The sequence below is a fragment of the Chiloscyllium punctatum genome, chromosome 31 (assembly GCF_047496795.1).
Source record: "Chiloscyllium punctatum isolate Juve2018m chromosome 31, sChiPun1.3, whole genome shotgun sequence".
Taxonomy (NCBI): domain Eukaryota; kingdom Metazoa; phylum Chordata; class Chondrichthyes; order Orectolobiformes; family Hemiscylliidae; genus Chiloscyllium; species Chiloscyllium punctatum.
In genome coordinates this window covers 67,413,539-67,441,490 of record NC_092769.1, presented here as the reverse complement: position 1 = coordinate 67,441,490, position 27,952 = coordinate 67,413,539, and the positions used below count along the sequence as shown (strand labels likewise).

The following is a 27,952-nucleotide window of genomic DNA, read 5'->3' as shown; positions in this document are numbered from 1 at the left end:
CCCAGAGACAGGGTACAGTGTGAATCCAATAAACCCCTGGCACGAGGAGTCCCAGGATCAGCCCGAGAAACCCACCCAGTTCTCTGATGTCCTTACCCAGTCTGGGCCTAGGTGTGACTCCAGAACCACACAGTCTGCTGGGCCGAAGACACACAACCCACGAAATAATAAAGAAAACCTCCAGACAAAGGATTACAAAAGGAGAGACAATAAATGGATTTACTGAGGAGATATGAATGGACAATGTTGCTTCTGGCTGAACCTTAGACATCTTGGGTCACTTCCTTCCTCTTTTTCTGCCTCCCGGCTGTAACCTGTAATGAGGCTGCCCGCTTTGATACAGATCGGTCAGTCACGGTGACCATTGAGGCCCAGATTTCATCCTCATCGGACTCCGCTTTCACCTCGTCCGCAGTGCTGTCTTCCTCAACCTCCTCCTTGGAAACAACAGTTTCACATTAAAGCAGACACAGGGGCCAGTACTAACAGGAGGAGGCCATTCAGCCCCTTGAGACTGGGGCTGCATCTTAACTCTGCGGTGAGCAGGAATTCTGAACCAGTGTAAACTGGGCTACGGAGCTGACTTTAAATAAATAAGTTGCCCATCACGTGGGCAAGTCTTTCAACAACATGGTTTTGAAATTCATACTGTATCTCTTGCTAGAAACAATTACCAGCAGGAACCAAGTCGATATGATCTGTCAGTAATTGTCTTGTGCTTTAAACGGTCAGCTGAGTCCGTTCTCTAACAGCTACTCGAACAGCATCCCACATCCAGCGAACCAGCGGGAGGGTGACAGTCACACAACGGGAATGTGGAGTTTCACAGGAAATGCACGTTCAAACTGAACTGCCTAGTACATCAGAAAGAAAGAGGGCCGCGCTGTCCGAGGGTCAGTACTGAGGGAGTGACGCACTGTCGGAGGGTCAGTACTGAGGGAGTGACGCACTGTCAGCGGGTCAGTACTGAGGGAGCGCCGCACTGTCAGAGGGTCAGTGCTGAGGGAGCGCCGCACTGTCAGAGGGTCAGCGCCCAGGGAGTCCAGTGTTAATACCCAGCTCCTTACCCCACCATGGTGTGTGTTACTTACCTCCCAGTTCTCTTGGTTTGTCAACAGGACACAGTTCAGCCGGGATTTCAGGTATACCTTGAAGAGGGCAGCAAGGCACAGGGTGAACAAATGGCTCCAAATTGGTTTGACACCCTGAATCAGTCACAGATACCCACCCCACAATTAGCCCCCCTCACCCCCACTTCCTCAGACTGCCACCCCCCCGGACCACAAATTGATAACACCTTCCCCGCCACCCTCACCAGTCCTCCCCCCCCCACCACCCCAAACAAAAGCCCCGTCCTCCATCTGATTAATTCTACCAACCCGCACCGTCCAGACCTCTGCCTGATTAGGCCCCACCCCTGTGGGTGGACAAGCAATCTCCAGGGGGAGGTGGAATCTCTCACTTAAGGGTGCGGTGGGCACGACTGTGATCTCTCTGAGGGGGTGGGAGAAAGCTCATTTGCTGGGGGGGGGGGGGGGGGGGGGGAAAGAGGAGGGCTCTCTTTTGTTGGGGGTGCTGGGAAAGTGAGGTTAGGGGTGTGGAATCTCTCTGGGGAGGGGTTTGCTGGAGTATTCTGGGGTGAGAGAGAGGGTGTATCATCTCTCGAGGGGAGCTGATAAAGGTGCAGCGAGATCTCTGCGGATGGAGGGTGAAGGGGCACTATGGGAGCAGGGTGTGGGATTACTCTGAGGGTGGAGCAGGGTGAGTGGGGGATCTCTGACTGGTTAGTGCATCGCAAACTGCCTGGGGTGCTGTGGATGGAGTCAATGCTGGGAGGTCACAGTGAGGGTGGGGGCGGGGGCGGGGAGGGGGTCAGAGCGGGAGTGGGTGGGTGTGGACAGGGTCAGAGCCTTGGCGGGGGGTGGGGGGTGTGGACGGTGGAGGTGGAAGTGTATGAATGAGCTCCGAGTGGGGGTGGGGGTGAGTGAATGGGCTCTGAGCTGGGGTGGGGTGTGGACTGTGGGGGTGTCGGTACGTGAATAGCTCCGAGCGGGGGGTGGGGGTGCGTGAATGGGTCAGAGTGGGAGTGCGGGTGTGGACAGGGGTCAGAGTGGGGGTGGGGGGTGTGGACAGGGGTCAGAGTGGGGGTGGGGGGTGTGGACGGTGGGGGTGGGGGGTGTGTGGACGGACTCCGAGCGGGGGTGGGGGGGTGTGGACGGTGGGGGTGTGGACGGACTCCGAGCGGGGGTGGGTATGGGGGGGTGTGTGGACGGTGGGGGTGGGGGGGGTGTGGACGGACTCCGAGCGGGGGTGGGGGGGTGTGTGGACGGTGGGGGTGGGGGGGTGTGTGGACGGTGGGGGTGGGGGGGTGTGTGGACGGTGGGGGTGGGGGTGTGTGATTGGACTCCGAGTGGGGGGCGGGGGGGGGGTGTGTGGACGGTGGGGGTGGGGGTGAGTGGACGGACTCCGAGCGGGGGGGGTGTGGACGGTGGGGGTGGGGGTGAGTGGACGGACTCCGAGCGGGGGGGGTGTGGACGGTGGGGGTGTCGGTGTGTGATTGGACTCCGAGTGGGGGGGGGGGGGGGGGTGTGCACGGTGGGGGTGGGGGTGTGTGGACGGTGGGGGTGGGGGGGTGTGGACGGTGGGGTGTGGACGGTGGGGGTGTCGGTGTGTGGACGGTGGGGGTGGGGGGTGTGTGGACGGACTCCGAGCGGGGGTGGGGGGGTGTGTGGACAGTGGGGGTGGGGGGGGGTGTGTGGACGGTGGGGGTGGGGGGGTGTGTGGACGGTGGGGGTGTCGGTGTGTGATTGGACTCCGAGTGGGGGGTGGACGGTGGGGGTGGGGGTGGGGGTGAGTGGACGGACTCCGAGCGGGGGTGGGGGGGGGGGGGTGTGTGGACGGTGGGGGGGTGTGTGGACGGTGGGGGTGGGGGTGAGTGGACGGACTTCGAGTGGGGGGGGGGGGGGGGGGTGTGATTGGACTCCGAGTGGGGGGGGGGGGGGGGGGGGGGGTGTGGACGGTGGGGGTGTCGGTGTGTGATTGGACTCCGAGTGGGGGGGGGGGGGGGGGGGGTGTGGACGGTGGGGGTGGGGGGGGGTGTGGACGGTGGGGGTGGGGGGGTGTGTGGACGGTGGGGGTGTCGGGGTGTGATTGGACTCCGAGTGGGGGGTGGGGGGGGGGGTGTGTGGACGGTGGGGGTGGGGGTGAGTGGACGGACTCCGAGTGGGGGGGGGGGGGTGTGATTGGACTCCGTGTGGGGGGGGGGGGGGGGGGGGGTGTGTGGACGGACTCCGAGCGGGGGTGGGGGGGGGGGGGGGGTGTGTGGACGGTGGGGGTGGGGGGGTGTGTGGACGGTGGGGGTGGGGGTGTGTGATTGGACTCCGAGTGGGGGGGGGGGGGGGGTGTGCACGGTGGGGGTGGGGGTGTGTGGACGGTGGGGGTGGGGGGGTGTGGACGGTGGGGTGTGGACGGTGGGGGTGTCGGTGTGTGGACGGTGGGGGTGGGGGGTGTGTGGACGGACTCCGAGCGGGGGTGGGGGGGTGTGTGGACAGTGGGGGTGGGGGGGGGTGTGTGGACGGTGGGGGTGGGGGGGTGTGTGGACGGTGGGGGTGTCGGTGTGTGATTGGACTCCGAGTGGGGGGTGGACGGTGGGGGTGGGGGTGGGGGTGAGTGGACGGACTCCGAGCGGGGGTGGGGGGGGGGGGTGTGTGGACGGTGGGGGGGGTGTGTGGACGGTGGGGGTGGGGGTGAGTGGACGGACTTCGAGTGGGGGGGGGGGGGGGGGGTGTGATTGGACTCCGAGTGGGGGGGGGGGGGGGGGGGGGGGGTGTGGACGGTGGGGGTGTCGGTGTGTGATTGGACTCCGAGTGGGGGGGGGGGGGGGGGGGTGTGGACGGTGGGGGTGGGGGGGGGTGTGGACGGTGGGGGTGGGGGGGTGTGTGGACGGTGGGGGTGTCGGGGTGTGATTGGACTCCGAGTGGGGGGTGGGGGGGGGGGTGTGTGGACGGTGGGGGTGGGGGTGAGTGGACGGACTCCGAGTGGGGGGGGGGGGGTGTGATTGGACTCCGTGTGGGGGGGGGGGGGGGGGGGGGGTGTGTGGACGGACTCCGAGCGGGGGTGGGGGGGGGGGGGGGGGTGTGTGGACGGTGGGGGTGGGGGGGTGTGTGGACGGTGGGGGTGGGGGTGAGTGGACGGACTCCGAGCGGGGGGGGTGTGGACGGTGGGGGAGGGGGTGAGTGGACGGACTCCGAGCGGGGGGGGGTGTGGACGGTGGGGGTGTCGGTGTGTGATTGGACTCCGAGTGGGGGGGGGGTGTGGACGGTGGGGGGGTGTGTGGACGGTGGGGGTGGGGGGGTGTGTGGACGGTGGGGGTGTCGGGGTGTGATTGGACTCCGAGTGGGGGGTGGGGGGGGGGTGTGTGGACGGTGGGGGTGGGGGTGAGTGGACGGACTCCGAGTGGGGGGGGGGGGGGTGTGATTGGACTCCGAGTGGGGGGGGGGGGGGGGGGGTGTGGACGGTGGGGGTGGGGGTGAGTGGACGGACTCCGAGCGGGGGGGGTGTGGACGGTGGGGGTGGGGGTGAGTGGACGGACTCCGAGCGGGGGGGGTGTGGACGGTGGGGGTGGGGGGGTGTGGACGGTGGGGGTGTCGGTGTGTGATTGGACTCCGAGTGGGGGGGGTGGGGGTGTGTGGACGGTGGGGTGTGGACGGTGGGGGTGTCGGTGTGTGGACGGTGGGGGTGGGGGGTGTGTGGACGGACTCCGAGCGGGGGTGGGGGGGGGGGGGGGGTGTGTGGACGGTGGGGGTGGGGGGGTGTGTGGACGGTGGGGGTGGGGGGGTGTGTGGACGGTGGGGGTGGGGGGGTGTGTGGACGGTGGGGGTGGGGGGGTGTGTGGACGGTGGGGGTGGGGGGGTGTGTGGACGGTGGGGGTGGGGGGGTGTGATTGGACTCCGAGTGGGGGGCGGGGGGGGGGTGTGTGGACGGTGGGGGTGGGGGTGAGTGGACGGACTCCGAGCGGGGGGGGTGTGGACGGTGGGGGTGGGGGTGAGTGGACGGACTCCGAGCGGGGGGGGTGTGGACGGTGGGGGTGTCGGTGTGTGATTGGACTCCGAGTGGGGGGGGGGGGGGGGTGTGCACGGTGGGGGTGGGGGTGTGTGGACGGTGGGGGTGGGGGGGGTGTGGACGGTGGGGTGTGGACGGTGGGGGTGTCGGTGTGTGGACGGTGGGGGTGGGGGGTGTGTGGACGGACTCCGAGCGGGGGTGGGGGGGGGGGGGGGGTGTGTGGACAGTGGGGGTGGGGGGGGGGGTGTGTGGACGGTGGGGGTGGGGGGGTGTGTGGACGGTGGGGGTGTCGGTGTGTGATTGGACTCCGAGTGGGGGGTGGGGGGGGGGGGGGGGTGGACGGTGGGGGTGGGGGTGGGGGTGAGTGGACGGACTCCGAGCGGGGGGGGTGTGGACGGTGGGGGTGGGGGTGAGTGGACGGACTCCGAGCGGGGGTGGGGGGGGGGGGGGGTGGGGGGGTGTGTGGACGGTGGGGGTGGGGGTGTGTGATTGGACTCCGAGTGGGGGGCGGGGGGTGTGTGTGGACGGTGGGGGTGGGGGTGAGTGGACGGACTTCGAGTGGGGGGGGGGGGGGGGGGTGTGATTGGACTCCGAGTGGGGGGGGGGGGGGGGGGGTGTGGACGGTGGGGGTGGGGGGGTGTGTGGACGGTGGGGGTGGGGGGGTGTGTGGACGGTGGGGGTGGGGGGGTGTGTGGACGGTGGGGCTGTCGGGGTGTGATTGGACTCCGAGTGGGGGGTGGGGGGACGGTGGGGGTGGGGGTGAGTGGACGGACTCCGAGTGGGGGGGGGGGGTGTGATTGGACTCCGAGTGGGGGGGGGGGGGGGGGGGTGTGTGGACGGTGGGGGTGGGGGTGAGTGGACGGACTCCGAGCGGGGGGGGGTGTGGACGGTGGGGGTGGGGGGGTGTGGACGGTGGGGGTGTCGGTGTGTGATTGGACTCCGAGTGGGGGGGGTGGGGGTGTGTGGACGGTGGGGTGTGGACGGTGGGGGTGTCGGTGTGTGGACGGTGGGGGTGGGGGGTGTGTGGACGGACTCCGAGCGGGGGTGGGGGGGGGGGGGGGTGTGTGGACGGTGGGGGTGGGGGGGTGTGTGGACGGTGGGGGTGGGGGGGTGTGTGGACGGTGGGGGTGGGGGGGTGTGATTGGACTCCGAGTGGGGGGCGGGGGGGGGGTGTGTGGACGGTGGGGGTGGGGGGGTGTGTGGACGGTGGGGGTGGGGGGGTGTGATTGGACTCCGAGTGGGGGGCGGGGGGGGGGTGTGTGGACGGTGGGGGTGGGGGTGAGTGGACGGACTCCGAGCGGGGGGGGGTGTGGACGGTGGGGGTGTCGGTGTGTGATTGGACTCCGAGTGGGGGGGGGGGGGGGGGGGGTGTGCACGGTGGGGGTGGGGGTGTGTGGACGGTGGGGGTGGGGGGGTGTGGACGGTGGGGTGTGGACGGTGGGGGTGTCGGTGTGTGGACGGTGGGGGTGGGGGGTGTGTGGACGGACTCCGAGCGGGGGTGGGGGGGGGGGGGGGGGGGGTGTGTGGACAGTGGGGGTGGGGGGGGTGTGTGGACGGTGGGGGTGGGGGGGTGTGTGGACGGTGGGGGTGTCGGTGTGTGATTGGACTCCGAGTGGGGGGTGGACGGTGGGGGTGGGGGTGAGTGGACGGACTCCGAGCGGGGGGGGTGTGGACGGTGGGGGTGGGGGTGAGTGGACGGACTCCGAGCGGGGGTGGGGGGGGGGGGGGTGGGGGGGTGTGTGGACGGTGGGGGTGGGGGTGTGTGATTGGACTCCGAGTGGGGGGCGGGGGGTGTGTGTGGACGGTGGGGGTGGGGGTGAGTGGACGGACTTCGAGTGGGGGGGGGGGGGGTGTGATTGGACTCCGAGTGGGGGGGGGGGGGGGGGGGTGTGGACGGTGGGGGTGGGGGTGAGTGGACGGACTCCGAGCGGGGGGGGGGTGTGGACGGTGGGGGTGTCGGTGTGTGATTGGACTCCGAGTGGGGAGGGGGGGGGGGTGTGGACGGTGGGGGTGGGGGGGGTGTGGACGGTGGGGGTGGGGGGGTGTGTGGACGGTGGGGGTGGGGGGGTGTGTGGACGGTGGGGGTGGGGGGGTGTGTGGACGGTGGGGGTGGGGGGGTGTGTGGACGGTGGGGGTGTCGGGGTGTGATTGGACTCCGAGTGGGGGGTGGGGGGGGGGGGGTGTGTGGACGGTGGGGGTGGGGGTGAGTGGACGGACTCCGAGCGGGGGGGGGTGTGGACGGTGGGGGTGGGGGTGAGTGGACGGACTCCGAGCGGGGGGGGTGTGGACGGTGGGGGTGGGGGGGTGTGGACGGTGGGGGTGTCGGTGTGTGATTGGACTCCGAGTGGGGGGGGTGGGGGTGTGTGGACGGTGGGGTGTGGACGGTGGGGGTGGGGGGTGTGTGGACGGACTCCGAGCGGGGGTGGGGGGGGGGGGGGGTGTGTGGACGGTGGGGGTGGGGGGGTGTGTGGACGGTGGGGGTGGGGGGGTGTGTGGACGGTGGGGGTGGGGGGGTGTGTGGACGGTGGGGGTGGGGGGGTGTGATTGGACTCCGAGTGGGGGGCGGGGGGGGGGTGTGTGGACGGTGGGGGTGGGGGTGAGTGGACGGACTCCGAGCGGGGGGGGTGTGGACGGTGGGGGTGGGGGTGAGTGGACGGACTCCGAGCGGGGGGGGGTGTGGACGGTGGGGGTGTCGGTGTGTGATTGGACTCCGAGTGGGGGGGGGGGGGGGGTGTGCACGGTGGGGGTGGGGGTGTGTGGACGGTGGGGGTGGGGGGGTGTGGACGGTGGGGTGTGGACGGTGGGGGTGTCGGTGTGTGGACGGTGGGGGTGGGGGGTGTGTGGACGGACTCCGAGCGGGGGTGGGGGGGTGTGTGGACAGTGGGGGTGGGGGGGGGGTGTGTGGACGGTGGGGGTGGGGGGGTGTGTGGACGGTGGGGGTGTCGGTGTGTGATTGGACTCCGAGTGGGGGGTGGGGGGGTGTGCACGGTGGGGGTGGGGGTGTGTGGACGGTGGGGGTGGGGGGGTGTGGACGGTGGGGGTGTCGGTGTGTGGACGGTGGGGGTGGGGGTGTGTGTGTGGACGGTGGGGGGGGTGTGTGTGTGGACGGTGGGGGTGGGGGGGTGTGTGGACGGTGGGGGTGTCGGTGTGTTGACGGACTCCGAGTGGGGGTGGGGGGGGTGTGGACGGTGGGGGGGTGTGGGGACGGTGGGGGGGTGTGGGGACGGTGGGGGGGTGTGGGGACGGTGGGGGGGTGTGGGGACGGTGGGGGGGTGTGGGGACGGTGGGGGGGTGTGGGGACGGTGGGGGGGTGTGGGGACGGTGGGGGGGTGTGGGGACGGTGGGGGGGTGTGGGGACGGTGGGGGGGTGTGGGGACGGTGGGGGGGTGTGGGGACGGTGGGGGGGTGTGGGGACGGTGGGGGGGTGTGGGGACGGTGGGGGGGTGTGGGGACGGTGGGGGGGGTGTGGGGACGGTGGGGGGGTGTGGGGACGGTGGGGGGGTGTGGGGACGGTGGGGGGGTGTGGGGACGGTGGGGGGGTGTGGGGACGGTGGGGGGGTGTGGGGACGGTGGGGGGGGTGGGGACGGTGGGGGGGGTGGGGACGGTGGGGGGGGTGGGGACGGTGGGGGGGGGTGGGGACGGTGGGGGGGGTGGGGACGGTGGGGGGGGTGGGGACGGTGGGGGGGGTGGGGACGGTGGGGGGGGTGGGGACGGTGGGGGGGGTGGGGACGGTGGGGGGGGTGGGGACGGTGGGGGGGGTGGGGACGGTGGGGGGTGTGGGGACGGTGGGGGGTGTGGGGACGGTGGGGGGTGTGGGGACGGTGGGTGTGTTGGTGTGTGGACGGACTCCGAGCGGGGGTGGGGGTGTGGATGATGGGGGTGTGGACTCTGAGCTGGCCCCCTCACCTTGTGCAGTAGCTCCTTGCTGCCCAGGTCATGTACCCGTAGGAAGCGATCCAGCCCACAGGAGGCCACCAAGGGCAGGCTGCGGTGAGTCTGGATACTGCGGATACTCCCAGCCTGGCCTTTCAGACACTTCAGCAGCCTCCCTGTGGGTGACAGCAGACAGGACGGTCAGTGAAGGCCTGTCAGACATAACCAACCCCTACAATCACTCTCTTCCAACTTCCCCGACTCTGCCCGGCTGATCCCGCCGGAACCGCTACCATTTATCAACCCCCTCGGCATCTCAGACTATTCCTAACTCCCCAAAACAGTGTGGACCTGTTAGTCTTCCCAACTCACCCCCCCGGTGGGTGGTGGGAAATGGAGAGTGTCTCCCTGCCTTCCAGGTTTAGCACAGGAACGTGACAGCCTCAGTAATAAGGCCAGGCCTCAGGCTGGAGGTCTGCTCCAGGAGGGAATGGGTCCGATCTACAAAAGCAAGCACTTGATTTGTGGGCCTCACACGTGGCTCAAGGCCCTGCAGGTCTTCCAAGCTCCTCTCTCCGTTCATCCCACTGCCCTTTTGAACAGCTTACTGTTCCTGCTCTGTTAGAATCAAAGAGAGGTTCAGCAGGGAAACAGACCCTTCGGTCCAACTCGCCCATGCTAACCAGATATCCTAAATTTGCCAGCACTTGGCCCCTATCCCTCTAAACCCTTCCTATTCCTGTCCCCATCCAGATGCCTCTTAAATGTTGTCATCGTACCAGCCTCCACATCCTCTGGCAGCTCATTCCACACACGTACCACCCTCTGCGTGAAAAAGTTGCCCCTTAGGTCTCTTTTATATCTTTCCCCTCTCACCCTAAACCTATGCCCCTCTAGTTCTGGACTCCCCGACCCCAGAGAAAAGACTTTGCCTATTTATCCTATCCATGCCCCTGATTTTATAAACCTCTATAAGGTCACCCCTCAGCCTCCGACGCTCCAGGGAAAACAGCCCCAGCCTGTTCAGCCTCTCCCTGTAGCTCAAACCCTGGCAACACCCTTGTAAATCTTTTCTGAACCCTTTCAAGTTTCACAACATCCTTCCAATAGGAAGGAGACCAGAATTGCACACAATATTCCAAAAGAAACCTGACCAATGTCCTGTACAGCTGCAACATGACCTCCCAACTCCTGTACTCAATACTCTGACCAATAAAGGAAAGCATACCAAACACCTTCTTCACTATCCTATCTACCTGCGACTCCACTTTCAAGGAGCTATGAACCTGCACTCCAAGGACTCTTTGTTCAGCAACACTCCCTTGGACTTGGCCATTAAGTGTATAAGTCCTGCTAAGATTTGCTTTCCCAAAATGCAGCACCTCGCATTTATCGGAATTAAACTCCATCTGCCACTCCTCAGCCCCTTGGCCCATCTGATCCAGATCCCGTTGTAATCTGAGGTAACCCTCTTCGCTGTCCACTACACCTCCAATTTTGGTGTCATCTGCAAACTTACTAACCGTACCTCTTATGCTCGCATCCAAATCATTGATATAAATTTTCATGTAGACAGGTTCTATGTGAGTCCCGAGTACGAGGTCCTCCTGTTTCTGTGTGACAGAAGGGATGGGAGAATGATTTGGCTTTTCTCTTGTCCCTGTCTAGCAGGCACCAGTGGGGCTGAATGGCCTTTGCGTTCCTGTCTAATGGGGGCCGAATGGCCGCCTCCTGTTCTTACAATGAGCCTACTGGCGATATTACACGAGGAACCGCGCTCCTGGTTGGTTCCCAATCCGAGATTCAACCCAGCAGGAATTGGCCGAGGCCGAGGCCGGGAATGGGGAAACGGGAGAGGCACCCCCTCACCTTTCCGGATATCCAGGACAGCCACCTGTCCGTGTGTGTTGCCCACGACGACCGAACTGCAGGATGGAAAAAGGGCACTGTCAGAGACGCGGCGGCGGCCCACGCCATCTTGTCCTATCCAAACCCCGTCGCCGTGGCGACCCCACCAATCTCTCTCCATTGCACACCCTCGCGAGGGAGCCTCCCCTCCGTCCGAGCAGAGACTCTCCGGACAGGGGCGGGACCAGGCGGTGACGGCAGACTCCCAACTGAACGGGTCGGAGCGGGAATCTCGGCCTGGTCCAGTGGGAGCGACACATTTCCGTCCCAGCACCAGGAACCTACCCTCACAACCAATGGCAAGGCTGCAATTCCTGCACTGGTGCTCACTCTGGGATCTTACTGTGCACGAGAGCGCGCTGCTGGACCCCTGAAATTGGAGATGTCTCTGCATGGCACGCATTGCCAATAGAACAATTAAGGACAAGCTAACAGTGTAACTCAAACACTCCCCAGGACAGGGACAGCACGGGGTTAGATACAGGGTAAAGCTCCCTCTACATTGTCCCCCAATCAAACACTCCCCTGAACAGGGACACCACAGGGTTAGATACAGAGTAAAGCTCCCTCTACATTGTCCCCCAATCAAACACTCCCCTGAACAGGGACACCACAGGGTTAGATACAGGGTAAAGCTCCCTCTACACTCACTTGCCATCAGGTGTCAAGGACATGGCGGTTAATGGGTATTCTTCGTACGTCATCTCCAGAACAGGTCTGCGCTGTGGAGAGCTGGGGTCATAGACACGTACCTGTAGGCACAGGGACATCACTAACATGGAAACACATCCAACACTGTTACCACACAGCTGGGCACAGGTCTGTCACTGTATAACACTGGGATACAGTACAGGTGGGGACAGGTCGGTCACTGTATAACACTGGGGTACAGTACTGGTGGGGACAGGTCTGTCACTGTATAACTCTGGGGTACAGTACGGGTGGGGACAGGTCGGTCACTGTATAACACTGGGGTACAGTACTGGTGGGGACAGGTCGGTCACTGTATAACACTGGGATACAGTACAGGTGGGGACAGGTCTGTCGCTGTATAACACTGGGGTACAGGACTGTCACTGTATAACACTGGGGGACAGTACTGGTGGGACAGGTCTGTCACCGTATAACACTGGGGTACAGTACAGGTGGGGACAGGTCTGTCACTGTATAACACTGGGGTACAGTACAGGTGGGGACAGGTCTGTCGCTGTATAACACTGGGGTACAGGACTGTCACTGTATAACACTGGGGTACAGTACAGGTGGGCACAGGTCGGTCACTGTATAACACTGGGGGACAGTACTGGTGTGGACAGGTCGGTCACTGTATAACACTGGGGTACAGTACTGGTGTGGACAGGTCTGTCGCCGTATAACACTGGGGTACAGTACTGGTGGGGACAGGTCTGTCGCCGTATAACACTGGGGTACAGTACTGGTGGGGACAGGTCTGTCGCCGTATAATACTGGGGTACAGTACTGGTGGGGACAGGTCGGTCACCGTATAACACTGGGGTACAGTACTGGTGGGGACAGGTCTGTCACCGTATAACACTGGGGTACAGTACTGGTGGGGACAGGTCTGTCACCGTATAACACTGGGGTACAGTACTGGTGGGGACAGGTCTGTCACCGTATAACACTGGGGTACAGTACTGGTGGGGACAGGTCTGTCACCGTATAACACTGGGGTACAGTACTGGTGGGGACAGGTCTGTCACCGTATAACACTGGGGTACAGTACAGGTGGGGACAGGTCTGTCGCTGTATAACACTGGGGTACAGGACTGTCACTGTATAACACTGGGGGACAGTACTGGTGGGACAGGTCTGTCACTGTATAACACTGGGGTACAGTACTGGTGGGGACAGGTCTGTCGCTGTATAACACTGGGGTACAGGACTGTCACTGTATAACACTGGGGGACAGTACTGGTGGGACAGGTCTGTCACCGTATAACACTGGGGTACAGTACAGGTGGGGACAGGTCTGTCACTGTATAACACTGGGGTACAGTACAGGTGGGGACAGGTCTGTCACTGTATAACACTGGGGTACAGTACAGGTGGGGACAGGACTGTCACTGTATAACACTGGGGGACAGTACTGGTGGGACAGGTCTGTCACTGTATAACACTACGGTACAGTACTGGTGGGGACAGGTCTGTCACTGTATAACACTGGGGTACAGTACAGGTGGGCACAGGTCGGTCACTGTATAACACTGGGGGACAGTACTGGTGTGGACAGGTCGGTCGCCGTATAACACTGGGGTACAGTACTGGTGGGGACAGGTCTGTCACCGTATAACACTGGGGTACAGTACTGGTGGGGACAGGTCTGTCACCGTATAACACTGGGGTACAGTACTGGTGGGGACAGGTCTGTCACCGTATAACACTGGGGTACAGTACTGGTGGGGACAGGTCTGTCACCGTATAACACTGGGGTACAGTACTGGTGGGGACAGGTCTGTCACCGTATAACACTGGGGTACAGTACTGGTGGGGACAGGTCTGTCACCGTATAACACTGGGGTACAGTACTGGTGGGGACAGGTCTGTCACCGTATAACACTGGGGTACAGTACTGGTGGGGACAGGTCTGTCACCGTATAACACTGGGGTACAGTACTGGTGGGGACAGGTCTGTCACCGTATAACACTGGGGTACAGTACTGGTGGGGACAGGTCTGTCACCGTATAACACTGGGGTACAGTACTGGTGGGGACAGGTCTGTCACCGTATAACACTGGGGTACAGTACTGGTGGGGACAGGTCTGTCACCGTATAACACTGGGGTACAGTACTGGTGGGGACAGGTCTGTCACCGTATAACACTGGGGTACAGTACTGGTGGGGACAGGTCTTCACTGTATAACACTGGGGTACAGTACAGGTGGGGACAGGTCTGTCACTGTATAACACTGGGGTACAGTACTGGTGGGGACAGGTCTGTCACTGTATAACACTGGGGTACAGTACTGGTGGGGACAGGTCTGTCACCGTATAACACTGGGGTACAGTACTGGTGGGGACAGGTCTGTCACCGTATAACACTGGGGTACAGTACTGGTGGGGACAGGTCTGTCACCGTATAACACTGGGGTACAGTACTGGTGGGGACAGGTCTGTCACCGTATAACACTGGGGTACAGTACTGGTGGGGACAGGTCTGTCACCGTATAACACTGGGGTACAGTACTGGTGGGGACAGGTCTGTCACCGTATAACACTGGGGAACAGTACTGGTGGGGACAGGTCTGTCACCGTATAACACTGGGGCACAGTACTGGTGGGGACGGGTCATACAGTCACAGGGTTATACAGTATGATAACAGACCTTTTGTTCCAAATCACCCATGCTGACAGTATTTCCCCAACTTAACTAGCCCGATTTGCCTGTACTTGGCCCGTATCCCTCCAAACAGTTCCTCTCCATATACCCGTCCAAATCGCTTTTAAAGGGTGAACTGGTAGCTGTATGCACTACCTCCTCTGGTAGCTCTTTCCATGTGTTAACCCACCCTGACGGGTCCCTGTTAATCATTCATCTCTCAACTTTAACATATGCCCTTCAGCTTTGGACTCCCCCACTCCAGGGGAAAGCCCCTTTGCTCTTCACTTTATCCACGCTCCTCGTGATTTTATAACCCTCCGTGAAAAAGGTCCCAGCCCTTCCTTCCAACTCAGGCCCTCCAATCTCGGTGACATCCTTGGCGATCTTTACTGCCCTCTCTCCAATTCGATAACATCCTTGGCGCAGGGTGACCGTAAATGGACGGAGTACTCCAAATGAAACCTTTCTGATGTCTTGCATAGTGATGTTGGAGAAGATTTGTAGCTCGGGTTGACGACACTGACGTGGGTTTGCTCGCTGAGCTGGAAGGTTCGTTTTCAGACGTTTCGTCACCATGAGGAGGTAACATTGTCAGTGAGAGTCTCTGATGGGACCCTGACGATATGTCTCACCTCTCCCTTTATAGGGGCTTGGTTCCTTCAGGTGTGTGATGTCAGTTCCGGTTATTTCTCCCCCCCCCCCCCCCCCCACCCCCCACCCCCGCCAAGGGAAGGTAGGATGGGATCTAAATCGATGTGTTTATGGGTGGCGTCGCAGTCAAACAAGCAGGAAACTTGCCACCAGCATAGATGAACACCAACAAACCACCAAAAAACATGGCCCACTCTCACTTGTTCCCATGTATACAGGGAAAGGAGGACATTACTTTGACTGGGACAGCACACACAGATGAAACAAAGACACAGACCAGAACTCCTAGAAGCAAGGCATTCTAACCAGAACTCCATCAATAAACACATCAATTTAGACCCCATCTACCTTCCCTCGAGAAACAGGACTGGAAGTGACATCACCCACCTTAAGAAGCCACGCCCTATAGAGGCGTGGGACATACCACCAGTGTTTCACCGGAGACTCTCGCTGGTGATGTCACCTGGTCATGGTGACGAAACGTCTGAAAACAAATCGTCCAGCTCCGCGAGCTAACTTGCATTCAATGTCTTGTACAACTGCAAGATGACGTCGCAACTCCTCTCCTCAGCGGTCTGAGCAATGAAGACAAGCGTGTTAAACATCTTCCTCACCACCCTGGTCTGGTGTTATCAGTTACTGCCGAACACCCGGAGGTGGGGGGAGCTGGGTGCAGCACAGTTGGTTCTGTCCGTGATCCTCATCACGAGCAGCAAGTACTGAAGACAGGGCCTACCTGGCTGTGTCCCGTGCAGGTGATGATTCTGTCCGAGTCGGGGGCGAACTGGATGTCTCTCACCCAAACGGGGACCCTCAGATCCAGCCAGTCGTTACGCACCTTCGGCAAAAACAAACATTGACCAGAGGTTGAGAAATCCCGCGACCGGGAGTGAGAAACTGAGTCCACGGGCGACAGAGTGAAAGGTGGGAAACATCGTTTCGGTCTGGCCCTCCTGCAGCTTTGGAAACTGGACCCCTTCGGTGAGAGGATGAGGCTAATCCTCATTCCCAACGGCACTGTGGGTGTGCCGATGGTCTACAGACTGCAGAGGGCTCGGCAAATCCGATTGGGGATGGGCCGTGCCCGGTTTAGCCCAGTGGCCACGAAAGAACAACACAGCAGGGCGAGAAAGTCAAGGCAAAACGATCAGAAAGATCATTCAGAGACCACACCAGAGCAAAGAATCGAGTGTGACAGGAAAGGTACAAGAGGCAGAGAGAGAGAGAGAGAGAGAGAGAGAGAGAGAGAGAGAGAGAGAGAGAGAGAGAGAGAGCAGGGGTAAGAGAGGGAGATACACAGAGGGAGGCAGAGAAAGTGCGGTTGGGGATGGGGCAGCTAGAGGGGTGGGAGGAGAGAGACAGACAGAGATGGGGAGACAGTGCACGTGGGAGAGATGGGGGGGGGGGCGGGGAAGAGGAGGAAAGAGATACAGATAGATGGATGGGAGGAGGGGAGGCCGGGAGACGGACAGGGGGACGAGTCGGCCAGTGAGGGAGGGAGACGTGGGAGAGCGCAAGCAATACACGAGGGGGCGGGGGGAGAGAGACAGACAGACAGACAGGGAGGGAGGGGGCATGAGATAAGTGGGGAGAGGGATAGTGCAAAGCAGAGGATGAGAGAGAGAAAGGGATGGGAGAGATAGGGATGCAAGAGAGAGGGAGGAGGGAGAGAGAGAGGAGGGAGAGAAAATGCAATGGAATGTGAGAGAGAGAGAAAAAAAGTGCATATGTGGGAGCAAGAGAGAGAAAGAGAAAAAGGGGGAAATATATGACAAAACACCTGGCAGTCGTGGGGTCCTTACCCACCTTGAGCCTGACATTTGCTGAGAGCTGGAGAAACTGTGAGGGAATGGGGATGGGAGACAGCGGGTGCCCAGGGTGAGAGCTGGACCGATGGTGGATCGAGGGGGAGAGGATAATCATGGTTTCCCCGTCCATTCAGCTTACGTTCTTGGCCTTGAACACAGGCTCCTGCAGCCTCTGCAGGTCCCACACTTTCAGGTCGTTCTCCTTCCCTCCGGTCGCCACTCGCTCTGGCCTCCCAGGATCTTGACGCATTCGGCACACCCCACGGCCCACTTGTATCTGTCCAGAGAGAACCGTCAGAGTCATAGAGATGTACAGCACGGAAACAGACCCTTCGGTCCAACCCGTCCATGCTGACCAGATATCCCAACCTAATCCAGTCCCACCTGCCAGCACCCAGCCCATATCCCCCCAAACCCTTCCTATTCATATCCCCATCCAGATGCCTTTTAAATGTTGTCATTGTACCAGCCTCCACCCAGAGGGTGGTACATGTATGGAATGAGCTACCAGAGGAAGTGGTGAAAACGTTGCCCCTTAGGTCTCTTTTATATCTTTCCCCTCTCACCCTAAACCTATGCCCCTCTAGTTCTGGACTCCCCCACCCCAGGGAAAAGACTTTGTCTATTTACCCTATCCATGCCCCTCAATTTTGGTCGTCCCTCAGCCTCCGATGCTCCAGGGAAAACAGCCCCAGCCTGTTCAGCCTCTCCCTGTAGCTCAGATCCTCCAACCCTGGCAACACCCTTGTAAATCTTTTCTGAACCCTTTCAAGTTTCACAACATTCTCCCAATAGGAAGGAGACTAGAATTGCACACAATATTCCAACAGTGGCCTAACCAATGTCCTGTACAGCCACAACATGACCTCCCAACTCCTGTACTCAATACTCTGACCAATAAAGGAAAGCATACCAAACGCCTTCTTCACTATCCTATCGACCTGCGACTCCACTTTCAAGGAGCTATGAACCTGCACTCCAAGGTCTCTTTGTTCAGCAACACTCCCTAGGACCTTACCATTAAGTGTATAAGTCCTGCTAAGATTTGCTTTCCCAAAATGCAGCACCTCGCATTTATCGGAATTAAACTCCATCTGCCACTTCTCAGCCCATTGGTCCATCTGGTCCAGATCCTGTTGTAATCTGAGGTAACCCTCTTCGCTGTCCACTACACCTCCAATTTTGGTGTCATCTGCAACTTACTAACTGTACCTCTTATGCTCACATCCAAATCATTTATGTAAATGACAAAAAGTAGAGGGCCCAGCACCGATCCTTGTGGCACTCCACTGGTCACAGGCCTCCAGTCTGAAAAACAACCCTCCACCACCACCCTCTGTCTTCTACCTTTGAGCCAGTTCTGTATCCAAATGGCTAGTTCTCCCTGTATTCCATGAGATCTAACCTTGCTAATCAGTCTCCCATGGGGAACCTTGTCGAACACCTTACTGAAGTCCATATAGATTACATCTACTGCTCTGCCCTCATCAATCTTCTTTGTTACTTCTTCAAAAAACTCAATCAAGTTTGTGAGACATGATTTCCCACGCACGAAGCCATGTTGACTATCCTGACCCAGTCCTTGCCTTTCCAAATACATGTATATCCTGTCCCTCAGGATTCCCTCCAACAACTTGCCCACCACCGAGGTCAGGCTCACTGGTCTATAGTTCCCTGGCTTGTCTTTACCGCCCTTCTTAAACAGTGGCACCACATTAGCCAACCTCCAGTCTTCCGGCACCTCACCTGTGACTATCAATGATACAAATATCTCAGCAAGAGGCCCAGCAATCACTTCTCGAGCTTCCCACAGAGTTCTCGGGTACACCTGATCAGGTCCTGGGGATTTATCCACCTTTAACCGTTTCAAGACATCCAGCACTTCCTCCTCTGTAATCTGGACATTTTGCAAGATGTCACCATCTATTTCCCTCCAGTCTATATCTTCCATATCCTTTCCCACAGTAAATACTGATGCAAAATATTCATTTAATATCTCCCCCATTTTCTGTGGCTCCACACAAAGGCCGCCTTGCTGATCTTTGAGGGGCCCTATTCTCTCCCTAGTTGCCCTTCTGTCCTTAATATATTTGTAAGAACCCTTTGGATTCTCCTTAACTCTATTTGCCAAAGCTATCTCATGTCCCTGTTTTGCCCTCCTGATTTCCCTCTTCAGTATATTCCTACTGCCTTTATGCTCTTCTAAGGATTCACTCGATCTATCCTGTCTGTCCCTGACATATGCTTCCTTCTTTTTCTTAACCAAACCCTCAATTTCTTTAGTCATCCAGCATTCCCTATACCTACCAGCCTTCCTTTTCACCCTGACAGGAATATACTTTCCCTGGATTCTCATAATCTCATTTCTGAAGGCTTCCCATTTTCCAGCCGTCCCTTTACCTGCAAACATCTGCCTCCAATCAGTTTTCGAAAGTCCTTGTCCAATACCGTCAAAATTGGCCTTTCTCCAATTTAGAACTTCAACTTTTAGATCTGGTCTATCCTTTTCCATCACTATTTTAAAACGAATAGAATTCTGGTCCACGTAACACTGCCGTGAGCTATCGTATCCAAGGCCCTGGCCCAGCTCAGCCAGGCCAAGATGGGGGAATGCCTCTTACCTGATCGGCTGAATCCTCTTTCCACACCTTGAGTAGGCCAGACTCAGTACAGGTGACGAGGGAGCTGTGGGTGGGAAGACAGAGTATAACTGGCACCTCACTTGAGCTGCAGAACTTTGCTCCCCTCCTCACCCAAACACAAGGCCCCAGATTGTACCCCTTAATACACAGTCCCTCTGCTGAAAGGGTGTGTGTGTGCTGGCCTCTGAGTGTGTGCACGCAAGAGGGAGAGAAAGAGAGCGAGAGAGAGCGCACGCAAGAGGGCGTGACAGTGCAAGACAGTATAAGAAAGAGTGAGTGTGAGAGAGACGAGACAGGGAGAAAACGAGAGCTCACGCTAGAGAGCGCGTCTCTGCGGTGGAAGGGGCGGGCGCGCCTTTGCGGGGGAGGGGCACGAGTTGCCTTTGCGGGGGGGGGGGGGGGGGGAGGGGAGAGAGAAGGGCGAGTGCTTGTCTGTGGGTGGGGCAGGTGTTTTCTTTGTGTGGGGGCGCATCTTTGTGTGGGGGTGCGTCTTTGCGTGTGTGGGGAGGGGCGTGCGGGGGTGCGTCTTTGTGTGTGTGGGGAGGGGCGTGCGGGGGTGCGTCTTTGTGTGTGGGGGGAGGGGCGTGTGTGTGCGCACGCGCGGGGGAGGGGCGTGTGTGTGTGCGCGTGCGTGGGGGGAGGGGCATGTGTGTGCGCGCGGGTGGGGGGCGAGGGGCGGGCACGGGGGCGAGGGGCGGGCGCGGGAGGGGGGCGAGCGTGGGGGACGTGTGTGTCTTTGTGTGCGCACCTCTGAGTGTCCGTGTGCGAACTGTCGATGGTACACAGAGTGCTGCTGGTGGAGGGAGTGGATGCCCTCCAATTGAGCGGGGGCTGCTTTGTCCCTGGACAGTGTCGAGCTTCTCGAGTGTAGTTGGAGCTGACCCCCCCATCCAGGGGCAAGTGGGGAGTGTTCCCTCACCCTCCTGACTCGTCGATGGTGGGACAGGCTTCGGGGGAAGAGAGTCAGGAGGGCAGTTACTCACTGCAGGACTCCCAGCCTCTGCCTTGCTCCTGTAGCTGCTATGTTGAGCCCAATAGAATTGCTAAGTGTACTGTGTACATCTGAGGAGATAGACGCTGCGTTGGAAACAGTTCAGAGACAGCGAAGGGGACATTTTATGGAGAATACTTGATCCTTGAGAAAACAGAGATGACCAAAGCAGAAACACACCGGATTGGAGGATTTGAGTTTCGGGAGAGGCTGGGACTTCCTTTGCCAGAAGCGTAGCAGTCGAGGGGTGACTTTGTAGAGATTTATAAAACCACGAGGGGTTTAGACAATGTGAATAGCTGAGGTCTTTTCCCTAGGGAGGGGGTGTTCAAAAGTAGGGGGCACATTTTTAAAGGTGAGAGGAGAAGGATTTATAAGGGACGTGAGGGTCAGCCTTTTCACACAGAGGGTGGTTCGTGTGTAGAATGACCTCCCAGTGGTAGATGCAGGGACAGTTAGAACACTTAAAAGCCATTTGGAAGGGGAAACAAATTGGAATGGTTTAGAGAGATATGGGCCAAATGCAGGCAAGTGGGAATGAGGTTAGTTTGGGAAATTTGGCCAGCATGGAGGAGTTGGGGTGAAGGGTCTGTTTCCGTGCTGTATGACTCTTGGATAAGGTCCTGAGGGAGCCTGACAGATGACATGCTGAGGGGGCCTGGAGAGGGAACACAGAATTCTTGTTTAAAACCATTTATATAAACGACAAAAAGTAGAGGACCCAGCACCGATCCTTGTGGCACTCGACTGGTCACAGGCCTCCAGTCTGAAAAACAACCCTCCACCACCACCCTCTGTCTTCTCTCTTTGAGCCAGTTCTGTATCCAAATGGCTAGTTCTCCCTGTATTCCATGAGATCTAACCTTGCTAATCAGTCTCCCATGAGGAACCTTGTCGAACACCTTACTGAAGTCCATATACATCACATCTACTGCTCTGCCTTCATCAATCTTCTTTGTTACTTCTTCAAAAAACTCAATCAAGTTTGTGAGACATGATTTCCCACGCACAAAGCCATGTTGACTATCCCGAATCAGTCCTTGCCTTTCCAAATACATGAACATCCTGTCCCTCAGGATTCCCTCCAACAACTTGCCCACCACCGAGGTCAGGCTCACTGGTCTATAGTTCCCTGGCTTGTCCTTACCACCCTTCTTAAACAGTGGCACCACGTTTGCCAACCTCCAGTCTTCCGGCACCTCACCTGTGACTATCGATGATACAAATATTTCAGCAAGGGGCCCAGCAATCACTTCTCTAGCTTCCCACAGAGTTCTCGGGTACACCTGATCAGATCCTGGGGACTTATTCACCTTTATGTGTCTTTTTTTAAGACACCTCCTCTGTAATGTGGACATATCACCATCTATTTCCGCACATTGTATATCTTCCACATCGTTCTCCACAGTAAACACTGATGCAAAATACTCGTTAAGTGACTCCCCCGTCCCCTGCGGCTCCACACAAAGGCCGCCTTGCTGATCTTCGAGGGGCCCTATTCTCTCCCGAGTTACCCTTTTGTCCTTAAATGTATTTAGAAAAACCCTTTGGATTCTCCTTAACACCGTTGTGGTTGAAGATGTGTTCGCCACACTGGGAAGTTGATTTGCAGAAGTTTTGTTCCTAGTCTAGGTGACATCTTCAGAGTTTTGGAGCCTCCCGTGAAGCACTGCTGTACAGTGTCTTCCGAAATTTATTTGGTTCCATTTCTGCTGCTTCCAGTTGCTTGTTGTAGTGGCCGGTATATTGGCTGGTCTACAACAATGTGCTTTTTGATGGAGTCCGTGGATGAGTGCTATGTTTCTAGAAATTATCTGGCTGTCCTAAGCTTAGCTTGTCCTATGATCCCACTCAAAATTTGTGGTCCTTGTCATCAGTGTGTATGGCTACTAAGTACAGCTGGTCATGGCATTTCGTGGCTAGTTGGTGCTTGTGGATGCAGATTGCTAGTTACCTGTTTGTCCTTTATAGTGTTTTGTACAGTGTTTGCTTGGAATCCTGTAAAAAGCGTTAGTCCTGCACATGATGGGTATAGGGTCTTCTGTCCTAGTGAGTTGTTGTCTGAGCGTGCCTGTCACTTTATGGGCTATCATGAATCCGTGGGTGCAGATGTCTGAATGTCAGTTCTGAGACTTTTTTTATGTAAGATAGCGTGGTTAGGGAGTTAGGTTGTGGCATTTACAAAATCCTTGATCTCCTTAATTCTATTTGCCAAAGCTATCTCATGTCCCCATTTTGCCCTCCTGATTTCCCTCTTAAGTATACTCCTACTGCCTTTATACTCTTCTAAGGATTCACTTGATCTATCCTGTCTATACCTGACATATGCTTCCTTCTTTTTTCTAAACCAAACTCTCAATTTCTTTAGTCATCCGGCATCCCCTATACCTACCAGCCTTCCTTTTCACCCTGACAGGAATATACTTTCTCTGGATTCTTGTTACCTCATTTCTGAAGGCTTCCCATTTTCCAGCCGTCCCTTTACCTGTGAACATCTGCCTCCAATCAGCTTTTGAAAGTTCTTGCCCAATACCGTTAAAATTGGCCTTTCTCCAATTTAGAACTTCAACTTTTAGATCTGGTCTATCCTTTTCCATCACTATTTTAAATCTAATAGAATTATGGTCACTGGCCCCAAAGTGCTCCCCCATTGACACCTCAGTCACCTGCCCTGCCTTATTTCCCAGCAGTAGGTCAGGTTTTGCACCTTCTCTAGTAGGTACATCCACATTACTGAATCAGAACATTTTCTTGCACACGTTTAACAAACTCCTCTCCATCTAAACCCTTAACACTATGGCAGTCCCAGTCTATGTTTGGAAAGTTAAAATCCCCTCCCATAACCACTCTTATTCTTACAGATAACTGAAATCTTACAAATTGGTTTCTCATTTTCCCTCTGACTATTGGGGGGGGGGGGGGTGTATAATACAATCCCAAGAAGGTGATCATCCCTTTCTACTTTCTCAGTTCCACCCAAATAACTTCCCTGGATGTAGTTCCAGGAATATCCTCCCTCAGCACAGCTATAATGCTATCCCTTATCAAAAATGCCACTCCCCCCTCCTCTCTTGCCTCCCTTTCTATCCTTCCTGGAGCATTTGTGTCAGTCTTGCCCATCCCTGGGCCATGTCTCTGTAATTGCGATGATAACCCAGTCCCATGTCCCTAACCATGCCCTGCACGCATCTCTGAGAGACCTGTTAGGCCTCGTGCATTGAAATAAATGCAGGTTAATTTATCAGCCCTACATCATTCTCTATTTTATTCCTGCCTGCCCTGACCGTTGGACTCACTCCTTTTCCCAACGGGACCAGCATCAGACTGATCTATTTCCTCACTATCTCTCTGGGTGCCAACCACCCCCACCGTACTAGCTTAAATCGCACCGAGTACCTCTCGCAAAAGCCCCTGCTCGTACATTAGTCCCCTTCCAATTCAGGTGCGATCTGTCCTTCTCAATACAGGCCACTTCTACCCCAGAAGAGATTGTAATGATCTAAAAACATGAATCTCACACAAGTGTGGGCCTCCTCTGAAGACCAATGGAGGACACATCACTAATGTGTTCACAGCAAAGAGAGACACCTTATTCACAGCTAAAGCCACCTCCCCGTTTCTACAATCCACGTCCTCACCTGTCATAGACAGCCAGTCCCCGAAAAGGCCCTTCTCCACCCGAACAGTTGTGGGACTCTGTGAACTCTCCTCGCTCTGGGCAGAACACCTTGACTGTCCCGTCCACACAGCCCAGCAGCACCTAACAGATGGGGCACAGGAGAAGGGGGGGTGGGGGGAGAGGGTGAAGAGATAAAGAGGGCATCAGGATGATTGTCTGCATGACATAACAGTGCAAGAGACACACCTGACTCTCACACATACCAGGGGAGGGAGTCAGGATTCGAATCTCAGAGTGTCACACTGTTGGAGGGACAGTGCTGAGGGGGTGCCGCACCGTCGGAGGGACATTAGCAAGTGTGTGTGTGTGTGCGCGCGAGCAGCTGGGGGGGGGGTGGTTGTGGCGGGGGGCGCGCGTGCGTGTCTGGGGGGGGGAGGGGGGGGGCGGGCGTGTGGGGGGGGGTGGTGTGTGTGCGCGTGTGGGGTGTGTGTGGTGTAGGGGAGTGGGTGTGGGGGTGGGGGAGTGCGCGCGTGGTGGGGGGGTTGTGAGCGCGGGGGTGGTGGCGTGCGTGGGGGGGTGTGCGCGTGGGGGGGGTGGTGTGCGCGTGGGGGGGGTGGGGGGGGGTGTCTGGGGGGGGGTGTCTGGGGGGGGGGGGTGTCTGGGGGGGGGGGTGTCTGGGGGGGGGGGGGTGTCTGGGGGGGGGGGGGGGTGTCTGGGGGGGGTGTGGGTGTGTGTCTGTGTGTGTGTGTGTGGGGGTGGGTGTGTGTCTGGGGGTGTATGTGGGTGTGTGTCTGGGTGTGTATGTGGGTGTGTGTCTGTGGGGGTGGGTGTGTGTCTGGGGGGGTGGGTGTGTGTCTGGGTGTGTGTCTGTGGGGGTGGGGGTGTGTCTGGGGGGGTGGGGGTGTGTGTCTGGGTGTGTGTCTGTGGGGGGTGGGGGTGTGTGTCTGTGGGGGTGTATGTGGGTGTGTGTCTGTGTGTGTCTGTGGGTGTGGGGGGTCTGGGTGTGTGTATGTGAGTGTGTGTCTGGGTGTGTGTCTGTGGGGGTGGGGGGTCTGGGTGTGTGTATGTGGGTGTGTGTCTGGGGGTGTGTCTGGGGGGGTGGGGGGTCTGGGTGTGTGTATGTGGGTGTGTGTCTGTGGGGGTGGGGGGTCTGGGTGTGTGTATGTGGGTGTGTGTCTGGGGGGGTGGGGGGTCTGGGTGTGTGTATGTGGGTGTGTGTCTGTGGGGGTGGGGGTCTGGGGGTGTGTATGTGGGGGTGTGTCTGTGGGGGTGGGGGTGTGTGTCTGGGTGTGTGTCTGTGGGGGTGGGGGGTCTGGGTGTGTGTCTGTGGGGGTGGGGGTGTGTGTCTGGGTGTGTGTCTGTGGGGGTGGGGGTGTGTGTCTGGGTGTGTGTCTGTGGGGGTGGGGGTGTGTGTCTGGGTGTGTGTCTGTGGGGGTGGGGGGTCTGGGTGTGTGTCTGGGGGTGTGTCTGTGGGGGTGGGGGGTCTGGGTGTGTGTCTGTGGGGGTGGGGGGTCTGGGTGTGTGTCTGGGGGTGTGTCTGTGGGGGTGGGGGGTCTGGGTGTGTGTCTGTGGGGGTGGGGGGTCTGGGTGTGTGTCTGTGGGGGTGGGGGGTCTGGGTGTGTGTCTGGGGGTGTGTCTGTGGGGGTGGGGGGTCTGGGTGTGTGTCTGTGGGGGTGGGGGGTCTGGGTGTGTGTCTGTGGGGGGGTGTGTCTGGGTGTGTGTCTGTGGGGGTGGGGGGTCTGGGTGTGTGTCTGTGGGGGTGGGGGGTCTGGGTGTGTGTCTGGGGGTGTGTGTCTGGGTGTGTGTCTGTGGGGGTGGGGGGTCTGGGTGTGTGTCTGTGGGGGTGGGGGGTCTGGGTGTGTGTCTGGGGGTGTGTGTCTGGGTGTGTGGGGGTGTGTGTCTGGGTGTGTGTCTGGGGGTGTGTCTGTGGGGGTGGGGGGTCTGGGTGTGTGTATGTGGGGGGTCTGGGTGTGTGTATGTGGGGGTGGGGGGTCTGGGTGTGTGTATGTGGGTGTGTGTCTGTGGGGGTGGGGGGTCTGGGTGTGTGTATGTGGGTGTGTGTCTGGGGGGGTGGGGGGTCTGGGTGTGTGTATGTGGGTGTGTGTCTGGGGGGGTGTGTCTGGGTGTGTGTCTGGGGGGGTGGGGGTGTGTGTCTGGGTGTGTGTCTGTGGGTGTGTGTCTGGGTGTGTGTCTGTGGGGGTGGGGTGTGTGTCTGGGTGTGTGTATGTGGGTGTGTGTCTGGGTGTGTGTCTGTGGGGGTGGGGTGTGTGTCTGGGTGTGTGTATGTGGGTGTGTGTCTGGGTGTGTGTCTGTGGGGGTGGGGGGTCTCTGACCTGTTGCTCTCTGCTGCACATTTCGCTGATTTCCTGCTCGCGGTTAAATTCACTGAAGTTTGCGGCCTGTTTCCGCCGCAGGTTGACGCCTGAAACGGATCAGAGACCGGGGTTAGTGCCGCCGCCGCCGCCGCCGCCTCGCGCTCCCCCCGTTAGGCCCCGCGCAGCCTCGGCCTTTCCTGCCTCACCCTTTAGGATCCCCGTCTCCGCTCCGACCCACACGTGGCACCTCCGCGCCGCCATCTTGAGTGTCCACCGCCCGCTCCTTCCGGTCTGTAGCCCCGCCCACCCCTTTCCGGTCCTTTGCTCCGCCCACTCCAGTCCAATCCGTTGTCCCTCCCACCCCTTTCCGGTCTGTAGCCCCGCCCACCCCTTTCCGGTCCGTTGCCCTCCCACCCCTTTCCGGTCTGTAGCCCCTCCCACCCCTTTCCGGTCCGTTGCCCCATCCCCTCCTCTCCGGTCCTTCACGCCTTACCCTTCCGGACGGGACAACTTCCGGCCGGTCCCCTTGTCTCTGGTTCCGGCGGCCTTCCTTCCCCCCCCCCCTCTCTCTCAGCAAAACAAAAACCCCACACATTGGGCTTCCCAACCTTCCCCCATGGGCCAAACCTATGAAGCCAAGCATTGACCCAACCCTAAGATTTGATGCAGTTCTTAGGGTTACAGGGTTCATCATGTGCTGGGGCGAAAGCAGGGGGTCTGTGTTGGATGACCATATTGAACCATGGAACAGGATCGAAGGGCCGAAGGGCCAACTTCTGCCCCCACCTTCCCAGATAAAAGTTTATTCCTTTTGTTTCAAAAATATACTTTAATCATAAATAATTTTGATGATCTGTACAATTGGTCATGCCATACATTACGTAAACATTCCATTTCTTTGCAGACTGGATAAATGTACAGACCTGTATATACAAATGATAAATTCAGATCTCAATCATATCTCTGGATTAGTGGTGCTGGAAGAGCACAGCAGTTCAGGCAGCATCCAAGTAGCTTTGAAATCGACGTTTCAGGCAAAAGCCCTTCACCAGGAATCTCTGGTTCTGGACCTCTTTTTACCTCATATGTCCATATGTTTAGCTAAGGGTCAGCAGAGCCCACTTACTGCGCGGGCCCCCTGTTCTTCTTAGGCAGGCAGATGTTACATGGTGGTCTTTCCCCACCACGCCTTGGCGGCAGCTGGCCCAAGCTTCAGCGCGTCCCTCAACACGTAGTCCTGGACCTTGGAACGTGCCAGTCCGCAACGCTCGGTCGGCGGTCAACTCCTTCAGCTGGAAGATCAACAGGTTTCGGACCGCCCAGAGAGCGTCCGTCACCGAGTTGATGATCCTCCAGGCGCAGTTGATGTTTGTCTCGGTGTGCGTCCCGGGGAACAGTCCCAGATAAAAATCACACAACACCAAGTTATAGTGCAGCAGGGTTCTTTTTCTGGAAGTACTGGCTTTCAGAGCGCTGAAGGGAGCCGTTGGACGACAACCTCATGTTGTGTGTGATTTTTGACTTTGTCTACCCCTGTCCAACAATGGCATTTCCGCATTCTGACTATTTTCATACAGTCTTAGAGTCCCACAACCCAGAGGCAGGCCATTTGGCCCAAACTGGTCCGTGCCGACCAAAATGGCTGTCCAAGCTCACCCCAGTTCCCTGCACTTGGTCCCTATCCTTCTAAACCTTTCTTATCGTGTATTTGTCCAAGTGCCTTTTAAATGTTGCTCGTGTAC

At 58.8% G+C, this 27,952-nt stretch overlaps 1 protein-coding gene across 2 annotated transcripts; it reads right to left on the bottom strand.

Annotated features, from left to right (window-relative positions):
- Positions 1-192: 192 nt before the first annotated feature.
- Positions 193-26,506, bottom strand: wdr74 (WD repeat domain 74). Of its 2 annotated transcripts, none has more exons than XM_072550919.1 (11): positions 26,417-26,506; positions 26,229-26,317; positions 23,915-24,036; positions 19,265-19,328; positions 16,783-16,920; positions 15,572-15,673; positions 11,495-11,595; positions 10,805-10,860; positions 8,969-9,111; positions 1,092-1,148; positions 193-437 (listed from the first exon to the last, which is right to left on the bottom strand). In XM_072550919.1, the coding sequence occupies exons 1-11, from the start codon at positions 26,469-26,471 to the stop codon at positions 264-266; spliced, it is 1,101 nt and encodes a 366-aa protein (XP_072407020.1). In that variant the 5' UTR covers positions 26,472-26,506; the 3' UTR covers positions 193-263. The 2 variants fall into 2 exon arrangements, with proteins under 2 accessions (XP_072407020.1, XP_072407021.1); XM_072550920.1 differs by having other exon boundaries at positions 193-434.
- Positions 26,507-27,952: the final 1,446 nt, after the last annotated feature.

Coding starts and splice junctions, on each gene's coding strand:
- wdr74 (XM_072550919.1), bottom strand. CDS start 26,471: ATGGCGGCGCGGAGGTGCCACGTGTGGGTCGGAGCGGAGACGGGGATC. Junction 10,861..11,494: donor TCCTTGACACCTGATGGCAA/GTGAGTGTAGAG, acceptor TCCATCCTGCAG/TTCGGTCGTCGTGGGCAACA. Junction 1,149..8,968: donor GCAAGGAGCTACTGCACAAG/GTGAGGGGGCCA, acceptor GCCCTCTTCAAG/GTATACCTGAAATCCCGGCT.